At 41.7% G+C, this 16,324-nt stretch overlaps 1 protein-coding gene across 1 annotated transcript; it reads right to left on the bottom strand.

Annotated features, from left to right (window-relative positions):
- Positions 1-3,348: 3,348 nt before the first annotated feature.
- On the bottom strand, positions 3,349-16,050 carry LOC140469110 (BTB/POZ domain-containing protein 1-like). The gene is made up of 8 exons (XM_072565401.1): positions 15,311-16,050; positions 12,371-12,527; positions 11,190-11,295; positions 10,243-10,440; positions 8,621-8,813; positions 6,949-7,036; positions 6,062-6,208; positions 3,349-5,164 (listed from the first exon to the last, which is right to left on the bottom strand). Exons 1-8 carry the CDS (start codon positions 15,682-15,684, stop codon positions 5,003-5,005), a joined length of 1,425 nt encoding a protein of 474 aa, XP_072421502.1. The 5' UTR covers positions 15,685-16,050; the 3' UTR covers positions 3,349-5,002.
- Between the last annotated feature and the right edge of the window lie 274 nt (positions 16,051-16,324).

Raw genomic sequence — 16,324 nt, 5'->3', positions numbered from 1 at the left:
TCTTCTCCCCATTAGCAAGTCTGCTAGCTATCCCTGTAGGTGTGGTTCTATAATCAAATTGGAACTGGGACAGTTTGGTATCGAAAGAAGCTATAGGCTGTTTCTTTAAGCCTGCCTTCAAAATTTGGACTGCTGTTTCTGCCAGACCATTAGACGATGGATGGTATGGAGCTGTCCTTATTTGTCAAATACCATATGATTTTAGAAAATACTCAAATTCCCTGCTGCTAAACGATGGCCTGTCATGTGTGATGAACACGGGACTCTGTATTTTTAAAAAATGCAAGCAATCTTTCTATTGTTGCTCCTGTATTTGATGAATGAACTCTATGCACATTAAGTCACTTTGATTGGGTGTCCACAATGACTAAGAACATTGAGCCTATGAAAAGAACTGCGCAGTCAATGTGTAACCTAACCCAGCATTTATCCTGCCATTCCCACGAATGTGGGGAATGTGCTGGTGGTAATTTGTGTCCTTATTAGGTCTCTGGGCACTGCCCACCCCAATGCGCATATGCATCCAATCCTGATTACCAGTCATAATATCTTCATTTTGGAAACCTCTTGAATTCAGCCAGTACCTAGTGGTGACCTTTGCTCAGGATCCCCATAATAATATGCCGTCCTTCACTGCGATTTGGTCTCTCTGGGTCTAAAATGGTTTCATTTCGGCTTGTGACTGCCCTTTGGCTTCTCCCATCACCACCAGCTGTTTCAGTTTTGCTTAAACTATCTTTCTGTGTCCAAAGTCTGATAGTCAACTGTGACTAGAAATTTTCCAGTCCAGAAAATTTAAAACCAGAGTTGGATTCTTCCAGTGGTGGTACCACAGGTGATGTATCTGCCAATGGGAGGCAGATCAATGCATCCAGATTTGTAACATTTTGCACTTAGTATTGGAGCCCACCACTGAATTCAACCTGATAGCACTATCTTGTTCTCTAAGGAGACCTAGCAAGGGTTTGTGGTCTGTTATCATTACAAATTTACAGTCATAGAGGTATTGGTGGAAACTCCTTACACCAAATACCACCACCAAACCTCCTTCTGTATCTGTGCATATTCATGCTCTGCATTAGCCAAAGTCCTGAATGCATACACTATTGTATGTTCTTCTTCATTGGGCCACCTAAGAGTAATGCTACCCCAATGCCATACTGGGAGGTACTGCATGTCAATACCAGTTCTTGCTTGGGATCATAATAAGCCAACACCTTAGACAATGACAGCCATTTCTTCACTTCCCTGAAAGCTATGGCTTGGCTATGTGACCAAGGCTGACCCTTTCTTAAGGATTGATGCAAAGGTGCCAAGTTATGTGTTAACTTTCTGTAACAATTCACCAGCCCAAGGAAAGACCTAAGCTCCAGTACAGATGTGGGAGCGGAGGCACCTTTGATTGCCCGTTGGGATGCCTAAAACACACATTCTTTCCCTAGACAGGGGACAAAACGTCTGCAACACAAATTCCCAGCTCGGCGAACAGAACCACAACAATGAGTACCTGAGCTACAAATCTTCTACAAAACTTTGAATTCCCTTTTTAAAGCATATACCTGCCTGGGAGAAATGTCAAAGGACTATGTCCAAGTTCATTAAGCGCTTCTTGTTGGTCTTCCCTGTTATTAGCACATCACCTAGATAAATGGCGACCTGAGGTAGACCCTGTAAAATGTTCTCCATCGTCTGCTGAAAAATTACACAGGCTCTTGATACCCCAAATGAGTCTCTTGTATTGATACAAGGCCTTATGCCAATTAATTGTAGCATAATTCCAGGAATCCTAATCTAACTGCAATTGCAAGTAAACGTGGTTCATGTCCAACTTTATGAAGGACAACCCCTCCCCTGCCAGTTTTGTGTATAAATCTTCTATGTGAGGGATTGGGTATTTAGCCAGCTGTGAAAAGCAGTTTACTGTTTGTTTGTTTTTTCCATTGATGCTATGATGCACTGAATATTTTATTGAATCCATTTTATTAATTGAACATCCCATTGCATGATCTCTGGCAGTTAAATTTCCAGGCTAAAATCCTCACAAAGGCGAACTGACCCATCTGGCTTCACAATCGATATGACCGGTGCTGCCCATTCCACAAACTGGACTGATTTAATGATTTCTTTGCTTCTGCCTCTACTTCTGCCCATAAGGCAAATGGCACTGGGCAGGCCTTGCAGAATCAGAGAATTGCTTCCTGGTCAACATGCAAGGTGACCTTGGCTTATTTGATAGTCGTTAGACCTTGCTGAAAATCTTCCCGGTATTTAATTAGGACTTCACTCAGGCAGCCATTTTCTGATGGAAAAATGGTGAGCCAATCTATGTGAATCTTTCTCAACCAATTTTTCCCCTTCAAGCTTGGGCCCAAGCCTTTTCCCACAATCAGTGGTAACTGAACCAACTGCTTCTTGTATGAGACCAGAACCAAAATTGTACCCTTAATCTGGTGTAGGTGCTCAGTCTAGCCAAAGTATTGCACAAACCCAAGGGTTGGATTCCAAAACAAATCTTGTTAAAGACTGGTTTCAGATTAGATTCCCTATAGTGTGGAAACAGGCCCTTTGGCCCAACAAGTTCACACCGCCCCTTAGAGGAGTAACCCACCCAGACCCATATCCCTCTGACTAATGCACCTAACACTATGGGCAGTTTAGCATGACCAATTCACCTGACCTGCACATCTTATAGTGGCATTAATTCATGTGAAGGTACAGCATTGAGATATAAAATGTATAGAATCTGCCACGGTATATATCTTGATTTATAGCAGTTGGTTCTGCAATCACTGAAATGGTCGCACCAGTATCGACCTCCATTCGAACAGGTGACTGGCCAGATGCTTATTTTGATTGGTTCTGATTTGGATGTTGCTAAGCAATTTAACTATTCCAAATCCAATGCAGATGCACTCTCCTGGATACCAACCTATGAATTCTCTTATTCATTTTAGGTCTAGTGGGGCTGTTTTGCTGTCTTGAGCCTGCATGCCAGCAGTGACTATAACAATCCTGAAGGAAGTTTTAACCATTTGACCAAGGCTTAGCTTTGTTTTAGGATTTTGCTGTGGGCTGACCTAGAGTCCCTCAATCAGGATATGTCCTGAGACTACACAATTGCCTCAGGCAGGTGGTGTACCCCAAACTCAGTCAGCCTGGCAAGAGTGTCCACTTGCATTTGAATACCCAGCAACTCATATGGTCCACTGGCCACATTTTCTAAAACAAAAGCTCGTTGTACTGCCTGTTTGAAGTCCAGCAGGGTTTTCAGCTAATAGACACTTTTGCATGGTCACATCATTAATTGCAGTCTCACCACCATTGAAAAAAGTTCCAGAGAGGCCAGTATCCTGTCACCAAGTCACCCTTTATTTACACATATAAATTCCTTGAAACTGATCCAGCTCCCCCTGAGAGAACAGGGTTTCTGACATTCATGTTCTTCTGTCAGCCAGGGCTCCCTGCTTGGGCCTGTTAATCTGGTCCAATCAGGCAACTCATTCTAGGAGTTCCACCTGGCTGACCTTGTTGCAATCACTAATCTTGCTTTTATTCAGTATCGCTCAATCCCTAACCAAAATGAAAAAAAAATCTCAGTTTTGAAGTTCACAATGATCCACTGCCTCAATGACTTTTTTTGCATGAGAGAAATCCAGATTACCATATCCCTGTGGGAAAGATGTTGCTTCATGCATCACGCAAAGGCCTAGACCTAATTTTAAAGATTATACACCCTTATTCTGCACTCCCCCAACAGGCATCAAGTTTCCCTAACCACTGCATCAATTCCTAACATTTTAAACATTCAAATGTTTAAAACCTTAAGAGTTGTCAGTATTTCTAAAAATATTGTTTCAATAAATTGTCAGAAAAAAAACATTTCGCTAGAAAATGGTATTAAAAAGAGGAAGAAATGGATGGAACAGATCAATCTCACATGCATAAGCTGCATTTGAGAGTTGACACGATTAATACGTGAAGATAACTCGAATGACCCTTCAATTTCCCAGCCGTTAACAGTTAAGTTAAACTTTTCAGTCTAGCTGCTGTAACTGAATGGGCTCCTCATTGTTACTACACTGGCAGTGTAGTAACAATGAGCATTAGGGCTTATTGTCAATATCTTCCAACACACAACCCGTCCCAGATGGGAGGTAATAAAGGATGGGTGAGGTACTTCTGTTACAGAGTGTACTTGCATGGGTTATTTGAGTCTTTACAGCAGGGGAAAAAGGCACTTTGTCCCATCCTGTCTGTGCCAGTCATCAAGCTTCGATTCTAATCTGACTTTCCAGCACTCAGCTGTGGTCTTGTATGCTTTGTGTTTCAAGTGCTCATCCCAGGAAGATCTAAAACAGTGGACTGACGTCATGGAAGATACATTGAGATTCTTCAAGCAGTGACTTGCAGTTTGGTCTGGGGTTCAGCATAGAGTACAATGCGGTCCACAGTATGTGAGCACAAAACACCTTAGCCATTCTTCAGCACCCCAAAAAGTGGTTTCAAATTGTTAAGTGATCAGCTCCCAATGGCCACTACTGTGAACATAATTAAATTCAAAAAAAGGTTTTAATTACAATTAAATATATTGATGAACCCAACAGTGTGAATTCCACAATGAAACAGATGTTGTGTAACCCAACACAAAAACACAAAGTGGCATCCATTCAAGCGTCCTTCTAACTATGTCTTGGTGGTGACTTTACTAGTTAACTGTAATAGTTGTAGTAGTTATATTGTGTAGTTTGGAGCTGGTGTTTCACAGCTCATTGCAACCCTTCTCTGCTAAACCAAACAGAGGTGTTCTCTTCTCTCTGCATGAAACTCTTAACTCACATCCAATTATTGATGGCTTTAACCCACTGCTCTTTGCCTGCAGCAGGCATCATGTCCTAAGGGAAGAAAAATAGCAGTGAAAGAGAAAGCGCCAAGCACGGCCTTAAACAGCTGTTTTGTTGGCAGTTTGAGATGAACTCTGCTGCAGTCCAAGCCAGGAACCAGGCTACGTGTAGAAAATGATTTCTGGAATCTGCCCATCTTCCACAGATGTTCCATTATTATTTCCCGGTACATTGAAGAAAACAAAGCAAGTGCTGATCCCAGTCGTTGGGGACTCATGAATTACCTTTCGCAGTCCCTTGGTGCCATAATGAGAATCAGGCCCCTAATGGAAAGCAGAGATTAAAAAAATGAAAACTTATTGAAAGCAGCAGAAACAGGCATAGTAACAGCAATCCAGGAAGTAGGATCACAGACTGTGAATAACCTGTATACTAAAAACTTACACCTCCAAAAAAAAAATGTCCCTGTAAACCTTTCCCCGATAAAATCTTGCATCACATTAATGATGGGTTTGGCCTGTGCAAGCTTTGTACATTAATTACACCTGCTCATCAGTGTAGCCTTTACTTCCGTGGCTGCCACGATAAAATGTGTACAGTAGAAAAACAAAAGTAACTTCAGAGCTGGTGATTTCAAAATGAGGACTGAATGAATTATATCCTGCCTCATTTAATTAGCTGCCAGACTCTCCAATTGTTCCAGACAGTCTAGAATGCAGGAATAAATCAATAAATACAATTTAAATTGGTACCTGGTAATACACAAAGAAATAATTTCATTTTGTGTACTTTCACCAGGTCAGGTGATGCATCTTGCATGCTATGGATCAGAAAGTTCCCAAATTACAGCTGTTCTCACAGCCTTGCTGACCTTAATTCATAGTGTTGGCAGTCAGCTCTGATTGGTAATATCTGCTGTGAGAGTGCATGTACCAGCACCAGGCAATGATCTGTGATGTCTGATAAGTCAATGTCTGCACAGTCCAACTTGGATCAGGCAGATTGTACACATTCAGCTCAGTAAAAGAGAATGGTCTGAGCCCCAGTACTGGAACTCAGAATGGAACAACATAGGGACAGGATGAGAGCAGTGGAACACAGGATGGGTAAAGCCCTTCACAGGCGATATTTACTTGGGGAAGCAAAAGAAAAGTTTCCAGATGAGAATGAGTGAAATGGGGCAAATTTTAAGATAAATGGTGCAGAGGAAGATTAAATACCTTGAGAGTTGCACAGGCTGTGTAGCTAACATTTGGCAGTATCTCAACAGGCTCCTTGAACATGACCCTAAATGTACTTGCTGATCCATCACAGCAAAATCCTGTGTCATTTTGTCCAAGTGTTGTGTTCTTGTCATTTTCAATGATCTAGAAAATAAAGGACAAATCAATTATTTGAAAGTGACCACAAGTACCTGCTCCTTCAGTTACTGACTCCCTGGTATATGCTGCTGTGACATCATGAGAAAGTGTGACAGGACAACAAGCAGGAAAGACCCAATTGAAGAAACCTTTCTAAAAAGAAAAAAAAAGAGCTTTTATATCTTGCCTGCAGGAAGGGCAGGATCTATAAATTTCTGCTTATCAGCTCACTCAGCCATATCCCAAGCCATTAAAGTTTAGCACTTTATCCAGTTCATGTTTAGTAAGATTTAGTGAAAAAGTGAATTAGGAGCAAGTGTTACTATGTAGGCAGTTAGCATGAACAAGTTATTCAAACAACTCTAAATGGCATTTGACAAATTGATGATAGAGATGGGAAGTGGCTTAAACCAGTGTCCACTCATTTCCTGCCAAAAACACAATGACTCTAGCATTTCCATGCTGTCTGAGAGAGGATGAATATTGGGTGTTACATTTGCCTCCATTTCAATAAATAATTAATTTGAAACTTGAGTAGAACATCAAGGCCTTGAATAGGAACTGCATAGATATAAAGAATGGGAATATCAGATATTTGGACAAGTTTCACTTTATTCAGAAAGTAGAAAACCTTTTGTATGGAAGATAAATATTTGCTTGAACAAACAGTTGCTGTTGACTGCGTGATACACTGTAATACATAATTAATTCACGAATGACTAAAGAATCGGGAAAAATTCTCTCACCTGGATATTAACCTGGTAATCTGTTGGGCCATGTATAGAACCATACAGCCCGAAACCCACAACAAACACCCTTCTGGTCACTGAAAATCTTCAAAACAAACAAAGGGAACAGTCAGCTTCCAGACTCCTTCCAAATGAATATTTGAGATTTGATCTTTCTCTATTTAAAACTAAATGAACTATTATTTCAATGACTCAGATGTTTGCAATACTGGAAAACCAACCTCCCTCAGAGACTCTGAATACTCTATGCTGGTCAAATTAACAATGTAAGCCAGGTTCTTAATCTTGGCTAGGCATGAATGGAGACCCATCCTCCCCTTCAGTAACTGTGGACCATTACAGTCTGGGATGCACTCCAGGAAAGGAGTCTCAAAACTGACTAAAGTTACTCTCTCATTTCGTAGATTCATAAACTTGATATGGAGAGCATTAACAAAGGGTTGTCACAACAACAGAATGTTCCCTCAGCATTTACAACATTTTAAAAAAAATTAAATTTCCAAAATCAAAGGCAGGGTCAGATTGCTCTTGCTATCTATACAAGGTGCTAGGAATCTCTCAAAAGGAAAACGTTGTGATAACCAGCCCTTAAAAGAAATGCCCTGGATCCTATTCCTTCAAAATGCTTATTAAAACTGTTGTGAATAGCCACAAAACAATCCAAAATCCCCATCACATGCACACTCAGGTTCTTAGACTATGCTGCTGTCAAATACCAGTTAAAATCTGTACATGTTTACACATCCATTGCACCCCTCAGGGAATTAAACCAAATATTTCTGGGCTTCAAATGAAGCACACAGTCCATCAGTAAACGAGGGATGCTGTGAGAAATATTCTCTGGTAAACCAAGAGATCACTGTACTGGGACTCTCGTCTCATTTAAAGTTCAAAGTTCATCGGGCACTGATAGATTCTGAGAGACAGATGTTATAGTCTGTCAGGAACAGTTTACGAGAACTGAACAATAAACTGCTCAAAATGTCTGCCACTGAAACTGAACCAGAACAGTTTCAGTGGAGAGCAATCTAAGATCAGGTGGAGAGGAGTATTGAAAGTAGAATTGGATCAGGGCAGGGTACAATGGAAGTGGCTACTTTACCCAATTCTTGAACTTGGGACCAAGTTACTTAGGAACTAGAATTGTGAGGGGATTGCTTTTCTGAACAAGTGCATCACCCTTGCTCAAAAAAACTCTGGCGATTGCCTGGGTAAACTCCCAGGAAACTATGAAACGTGGTCATAGTAACAGTTTACAGCACATTGCAGAATTCTGGGGAGATCTCTCCATACCTGGCATGGCTTTCTGACTACACCAACTCAGCAACATCCTCAAATCACAACAGACACAGCATCACTCGCTGAGTCAGGGGAAAGATTACTGAGAGTGGAGTTGTCCAAAGCTGGATGATCCCAGGTTTTGATGTCCATCCTATTTAGAATCAGCTGGACAAAGCCAGGACAGTGATAGAGACAGTACAATCAGTTAAAAAAAAGGTTATTCAGGGTTCTGCTCTTGATTGAAGCCTAACAATGTATCAGAAACCAGTATGGACACAAAGTGAAGACACGATCAGAACTATGGCTGTGATAATCCCTTCCCCTTCTAGCTATTCAATTGGTAAGGATTCCCAGAGCAGGAAGTATAACCGGTGAGTTGTGTGCCAACCTGATCCTGTCACTGGTTCCATTGTATCCCCAGCGACTCTCCACCTGTGGGAAGCGGCTGATGCTGCACTCTTTCCCCCGCAGACAGCAGCGTGGCCGGTCAACATACTCCACGCGTGGCTTGGGATTCAAGGTGAAATGTAAGAATAGATTAACGATCTCATGATCGGAGAGGATCCCAGACTGAGCAGGTCCTGAACAGAAGGGAAGAAGAAAAAAAAATGGTTGCGCCTTAAGTAGTTTATTTTGGACATTAAACCACTCATTTAATAATGCCATTTAGCCCATCCTGCCTGTACCAACACTTTGGAAGAGCTATTGAATTACCCTCTCAGCCCCAATCTTTCCCTGTTGCATTGTAAATATTTTCCCCTGAAGTCTTGATCCAATTCCCTTCTGAAAGTTACTATTAAATTAATATTTTCATATTTCCTTTTGTCTTGGTTCAAGAACTGGATAAAGTAACCTCTTCCATTGTATCCTGCCCTGATCTGGTCCAATTCCACTTTCAATACTCCTCTCCACCTGTTGTTAGATTGCTCTCTACTGAAGCGTCTCTGGGATCAGTTTGTCAGTGTCAGACATTTGAGCAGTTTACTGTTCAGTTCTGGTAAACTATTCCTGACAGTGAGATTCTGAGCGGCAGATGGCCTGGTCTATCAGTGTCCAAGTTGTGGAAAGTTACTATTAAATTAATAAATGCTGATGGGATTGGTTTCATTCCTTATTTCTCTCATTTGTTGATTACTGCCCCCTCCCCTAAAACTAACTTACTGTCCCATTGCAGTGTGTTGAAGTAGCAAGTTCAACCCCACACTCATGTTTCCATTCAGGTGTGTCTTTTTTTTAAAAAAAAATGACAGGTCTTTTTAGTTTCTTATTCCAATATAAAAATATTTTAAAAGTATCAAAAACAAAAACACTTGGGCCAATTAGTTTATATTGCAGAGATGCTACCAGTCACCCTGGTCCATCTCACCACATCACTCTATCCTACTATTCCTCTTCATGTTTGTCTGGCTTCCTCTTAAATACATATCACCAAAGTTCTTCAACAGTATTTTCCAAATCCACGACCACTACCATCTAGAAGAACAGGGTGGTAGATACTTGGGAACACTTGCAAGTTCCCAACCAAGCCACTCACCATTCCTTCAGTGTTGCTGGGTCAAAATCATAGAATTCTCTCCTAAACAGCACTATACGCGAAGGACTGCAGCAATTCAAAAGGCAGCTCACCACCTTCTCTAGGGTAATTAGGATAAATAATAAATGCTAGCTTAGTTAATGATGCCCACATTAACATAAGAAAAACAAATGCTATTCATCTTATTTGAACACAAGAGCTTTGGTTCCACCTCGACATTCTAGGTAGCTGCCAAATAAACAAATTTTACAAATAGAAATTATCCAGGGATTGATTAGACTTCCACATTAGACAATCCAATATGCCAACAGCCCATAGTCACTCTCAGGTACCCACTATTCAGTATATTAATCCCAATTAGAACACACTATCAGTGTGACCATTACTATCCTCCATAATTCTTCACCATTTAATGGTAATTAGTAGATTTTGGTAAACCTGCCCTAGAAATTATAGAATTGTTTGAACTCACTGACCAGCTGCAAATTCCTCGATAGTCATCAGTGGGAACCGGATCAGCGTTATGGCTTTTCCCAACACTTTCTGCTTGCTCCCAGGAGTAACTGGCAGCTGCTGCCTCTGGCATTCTGCTTCGGCCCAGCGCACCACTCCAGCAAAGAGCCGAATCTCCTGGATACTCAGAGTATCTCTTTCCAACACCGCACACAACGTATCTGCTCGCAGAGGGAAAGTATAGATAAAGGCCTGCACTGCATTCACAATTAAGCAAGTGATGCAAGGAAACTTTGCATTTGTATTACTCTTTTCATCACTACAGGACATCTCAAAGCCAAGTACAGCTAACAAGAATTGTTTGTTTGATGTATACTGTTGTATTAGAGGAAATATGCCACAAACTTGCAGAAAATCTATCCTTGGTGATGATAGTACGAGAAGTTGACTGACCAGGACACTAAGGAGAGCTCCCCGCTCTTTCTTGAATAGTAACAGGGCTAGGGTCAGAGTTACATCCAGCTGAAAGGGAAGGTGGAATTCTCAGCTTAAAAATGTGTTGCTGGAAAAGCGCAGCAGGTCAGGCAGCAAAGGAGCAGGAGAATCAACGTTTCGGGCATAAGCCCTTCTTCAGGAAGGTGGAATTCTCAGTTTACCATCTCATTTGAAAGATTGCTCTGACAGTGAAGCAAGGGGAAAGACAGAGATGCAATTATATGTCAGGCCTGAATTACATACAATTATTTTCACTTGATAATCCATCCTGCCTTTCTAAACATTTAACCATGAAGGATGGAGCATGATGCTGATAATAGTTCCTATTACAGACCACGCCCAGTAGCATTTTAAAATATCAGAATATCCTGACAAATTGGACAAGTTATCCAGTGTATCATTTGGACTGTAACACCACCCTTGAACAAACTGAAGAATAACCCCTCTGAATGAACTATTGACAGCTCAAACTCACCGAGATCGATATCAGTGAAGCCCTCAGCACTGATTGCATCCACAGTGTTTTTGTCGATTGTGTCCAAGCATAGGCTTGCCAGCTGAGGCTCGTCAAACAAGCGTGCCTGAAACCATTTTAATGTGTAAAATGAGGGAAACGAAACAAATGTATCAAAACTAATGATCACATATCACTAAAACTGTGGAAGGAAACTCCTTCGTAAAGATGAAAGACATCCTAACTGCCTGAAACTTGGGGCAGTGACAGGGCTGGTGCTGGGACGGGAACAGGCTACCAGCACCATGTCTGCAGGAACAGTGACCCAAGCATAGTGCTGGGTAAAACCAGGCAACTAACTGGACAGAAGCACAACAGGGGTATCAGGATCTTTCCACACCATTCATTCGAAGGCAAACTCAGCATTCAGCACAAAACAGCTTCGTGCAGCAGCACGTGCCTAAAGTTATTTTAATTCTCACCCGTTATTCAGATTTTTACCATTGGATTGGGAGCAGCATCCCTGGATTGTTTCCCTCTCCCTTGATTGTTGGTCAAAGGATTAAAAGGATCTTTCTATCTGTACAGTATAAACAGATCCACATGTTCATTGTTCATTTTAGGGATTTGACAGAGTAGATGCAGAGGATTGTTGCCCTTAATGAGAGAATCTTGATCCAGAGAGCATAATCTCAGAATAAAAAGTCACCCATTTAAAACAGATGGGGAGGAATTTCTTCTCTCAGAACACAGTGAATCTGTGGAATTCCTAGTTCCAATGCTGTCAAGATTGGGTCATTAAGCATATTCAAGATTGAGAGAGAGAATTTTAATCAGTAAGGGAATCAACGTTCTGGGGAAAAGACAGGAAAGTGGAGTTGAGGATTGTCACAACAGGCACACTCTCACTGAATGGCAGAGCAGACATGATGGGCTGAACAAGACCATAAGACCATAAGACAGAGGAGTGGAAGTAAGGCCATTTGGCCCATCGAGTCCAACCCACCATTCAATCATGGCTGATGGGCATTTCAACTCTAATTACCCGCATTCTCCCCATAAACCCTTAATTCCTTGTGACATCAAGAATTTATCAATCTCTGCCTTAAAGACATTTAGCGTCCCAGCCTCCACTGCACTCTGCGGCAATGAATGGCCTACTTCTGCTCATATCTTATTGCGAATAGCCAATAAATAATCACCTGAGTTAGTAACATGAAAGCATTGTCAGCTCGCAGGTGTTTGGTGAGAAACTCCACACAATGGGCTTCCAAGGCTGGTACTGCATATTTCTTCGCTGTGTATAGAGTCGTCATCACAGTCTCAGGACCAATTTGTACCTCATCAGAGTAGAGAAACCTGCACAAGAACAATACAGGCTCACACAAAAGCAGCACTGAAGGGTAAAGGAGAATAATCCCTAATTGACCTCAATTGACAAATTTAGCTATCCTAAAATTCAAAAATCCATTTCTCAACTTCTTATTAACAAGACTCGTCATATTTAATATCTCTTGAACAACTGCTGAGAAAAATGTCAGATTACAAGAAAGTACCTGGAATGATGTTTTCAAATAAAACAGATCATGTAAAGGTCACTGAGAAGGGCTCAGATTTTTAAAATGAAACAAGGCTTCCTAGAAATTACATAACAGTTGGTCATTTTTTTTCCTCCGTAAATTCTGCTGGGGCTTTTTGAATAGTGATTGGATGGAGTAAGCTTTGGTCCTGAATTAGTTGGTGGACACTTCTGAAAAAGTGGGATCAGCATAGATAGGTTAGCACCAACTCGATGGGTTGAAGGGCCCTTCTGTGCTGAATGACCATGGATCTGTGAGGAAGTAGATTTTTCCCATTTCTGAAAAACCTGTTGTTGATTTCAGGGAGAAACCTATTTGTTCTTCTGAAAAAGTGTGACTGAAGGAACTTCTCAGTATTGAATTTCCTGAGCAAGTGTGTCTGTCAAGATAATCAGATAATCTTATTCATAAAAATTAATATACAACGCACATTATACGATCTCTATTACAACACAGATACATGTGCAGAGAAATAATTTTCATTGTTATCATGCTTTTCAAAAATTCAGGGCATTGTCTTTCAACAAAAGTTCTGTCACTGCTAGAACATTTAGGAAAAATGGTCACCAATATACATACAAGTTCATACAAATGTCCACTTGTAAACATGTGAGGGTCTACTTTTGTTGTTTGTCAAGGGATAAATGTTGGTCTGGCCATCAACAGTTGATAATGCCTGTCCTTTGACTCATGTACATCCTCCTGAGAGGACAGATGGTAGCTCTGGTGTGCCACATCTCCTAAATTACTAACCCTATTGAGTGTGCCTCCCACCCCCACCTGTTCTGCACTGACCCTCAAGCAGTGCTGTCTGCTCAGTACTGACACTATACCTACCCACCCCCCCAAACAAACTTGGACGTATATCACATTAGCCTGCAATTACTGTTTCATTTGCCATTATCTCTGCAAGGATCACACTTCTTTTCCTTGATTTTACAAACCAGAGTAAACCACATTTTATGCTTCACCTAGCCTTGTCTGAATTGGAGAGACGAGGACATAATATCCCCATTCACATCTATCTGACTCACCGTAAATAAAGATTTTTCCCACCTCGTTTACAATGTCTCTGAACTTTAAAAGTTTATGAACCTTAATATGCAAAGGCATAGTTATTTTTGTTTTAAAAGGGAAAGCATTTATGTTATTTTTAAGCTCACCATCTTATTCTGACTGACCGTCATATGCAAAAGCCTCTTTTAAATATTGGGTTTCCAACCGCAGCTGTTCATAATCTTGGGAGGCCTCATTCCCTTCATTAACTAACAGACACAATCATCCTAACCATTATCCGGATTTGTAAATTAACTGGATTATGCTTGACCAACACTCACAAATGATAAAATACAGGCGGCTAGTTGGCTCATTAGGACTGCAAGTCTCGCTAATCTACCTGTACTTTTCTCAAAGACTTAAAATTTTGTCTTCACATTTAAACAATTCAGTATTTTACCATTGTTAATTTATATTTTTAAAAATGACAAACTATTCAAAGGAAAATCAAAAAAAATTGGTACAGCCACAAAGATTTTTCTCCAGGCCTTCTTGGAACAATATTCTGTAGGTTAATCTTTAATTCCTAAAGACTCCAGTACAATGTGGGAGAGTTTGCTTAACCGGTTTATTTGACCTTTAGTCATGTCTCCTGCTCCATTCTGTACCTCGACTCAAAACTATTGTAAAAAGCAAAGTTATTACATTAAAAAAATACAGAATGAAAGTCAAACTAAGTGTACTGGGTCAGCCCAATTATAAATAGTTTTCTAACAGAACAATTAAACTACGCTATCCTTTAAGAAAAACACCATGGTGCAAAATGTTGATAATTCAGAGGCTGAAGCTTGCATTGTTTTCTCTAATTTCAGCTCCGGAATTTGCTAAAACAATAATATCCCGGCAAAGTGAATCCTATACCCAGTCTGAAAACAACATGCATTGATTCACCTGCAATAAGAGCGAAGATTTAGCCATTTTTAAAAAATATATAAATTCTGAGCCATATTGCAGCTGGAGCGAGACTGTATTTCAATTTGTGTTGGGACCACAGTAACCATAACATTAACGTCAGGAATATTCAGATTATTAACAGTAAAAGAGTGAGCAGGGGCATTGCTCATCTTCATGACATTCCGGTGTATTTAATCATTTTTAAAAATGGGCGGTACCCCTCTTTCTTTTATTGTTAATTATCAAAAAATAAACAATTTCTAAAGTAGTAACACTGACCAGAGGCAGTTTTATGAGAAATCCCATCAAATGCGTGAGGAGCCCTGGTGCAGGCGGGACTGCGATATTATTATAGATGTTAGAGGACAACAAACTATCTGTATTCAGGGACACTCGCCGAGTTTATTAATAGTCAATAATTCTATTAATAAACAAACTGGATGCTGCTGCCACTCATCCTTACACCTTCGTTAATTATAATAAAGTTGTACAGTCCGCCTTTAGGAATATTTTTTGCATCGACACAATCTGTCAGCGACAATCTCAATTTTTCTGAGGAATTTAATTATTTATTTGTAGGCCGCAGCCTCGGGCTCAAGTTGGCCTCCTCACCTGAGCAGCGCCAGGAAGGCGGCGGGCTCGACGTCGGGCAGCTCGATCTCGGCCGAGCTGGTGGCCATGCCGCCGTTAAACATGGCGTCAAAGACGGCGCTGCCGACGGCGAGGACGAAGCGGTGAGCGGGAAGGCGGCGGGCACCAGGCCCCTTCCCCACCGCGAAATGGACGTCGCTCAGCAGCTCGTTGTTAAACATGAAGGAGAAACGCTCCCGCACCGAGCGCTGCGCCGCCTGCCAGTTATACAGCGGGGGGGCTGGGGCCCGAAGACCCGGGCCCACCGCCACATCCACCGGCCGAACGCTGCTCTCGCCCGGCCTGGACCTGGCTCTCGGCCTCGCTGCCGTATCCTCACCCTCCGCCTCAGCCATTTTCACAGCGCAGCCCAGGGTGGGGCCGGGGGCAGGACCCCCCCCAAACACCCAGACACAGACCCAGACACAGAGTCACCCACACCCAGACTGACACACACACACAGACCCAACCACACCCAGACACATACACATAGACACAGATGCACCCAGATATCGATACACCCAGACACATACACAGACTCACACACATATAAACACAGGCTGACACAACCAGACACAGACACACATACACTTGGACTCAGATGCACCCAGACACAGACCCACATGGTCACCGACGCTGACACACAGTCACCCAGACACAGACTCACACACAACCAGAAACAAACATTGACATGCGTACACACACCTAGACACAAACCCAGATACTGACATACATCCAGACACAGACCCACACACATCTAGTTACTGACATGCACACAGACACTCATACATACAGAAACCCAGACATACACACACATTGACACAGATCATGCGTACACATCCCCAGAAAACATACACGATGAAGGGCTTATGCCCAAAACATCGACTCTCCTGCTCCTCGGATGCTACCTGACCTGCTGTACTTTTCCAGCACCACACTTTTCCACTCTGATCTCTAGTATCTGTGTTCCTCACTTTCTCCTAGACACATCGGTCC

The sequence above is a fragment of the Chiloscyllium punctatum genome, chromosome 48 (assembly GCF_047496795.1).
Source record: "Chiloscyllium punctatum isolate Juve2018m chromosome 48, sChiPun1.3, whole genome shotgun sequence".
Taxonomy (NCBI): Eukaryota; Metazoa; Chordata; class Chondrichthyes; order Orectolobiformes; family Hemiscylliidae; genus Chiloscyllium; species Chiloscyllium punctatum.
Note: the sequence above shows the minus strand (reverse complement) of the source record. Positions and strands in the feature narration are given on the sequence as shown.

Excerpts from the sequence above, each read along its gene's own strand:
- LOC140469110 (XM_072565401.1), bottom strand. The coding sequence starts at position 15,684 with ATGGCTGAGGCGGAGGGTGAGGATACGGCAGCGAGGCCGAGAGCCAGG. Across the intron at positions 10,441-11,189 it reads CTTCACTGATATCGATCTCG|ATACGTTGTGTGCGGTGTTG; the intron begins GTGAGTTTGAGC and ends CTCTGCGAGCAG. Across the intron at positions 5,165-6,061 it reads CAGCCTGTGCAACTCTCAAG|GGGCCTGATTCTCATTATGG; the intron begins GTATTTAATCTT and ends GCTTTCCATTAG.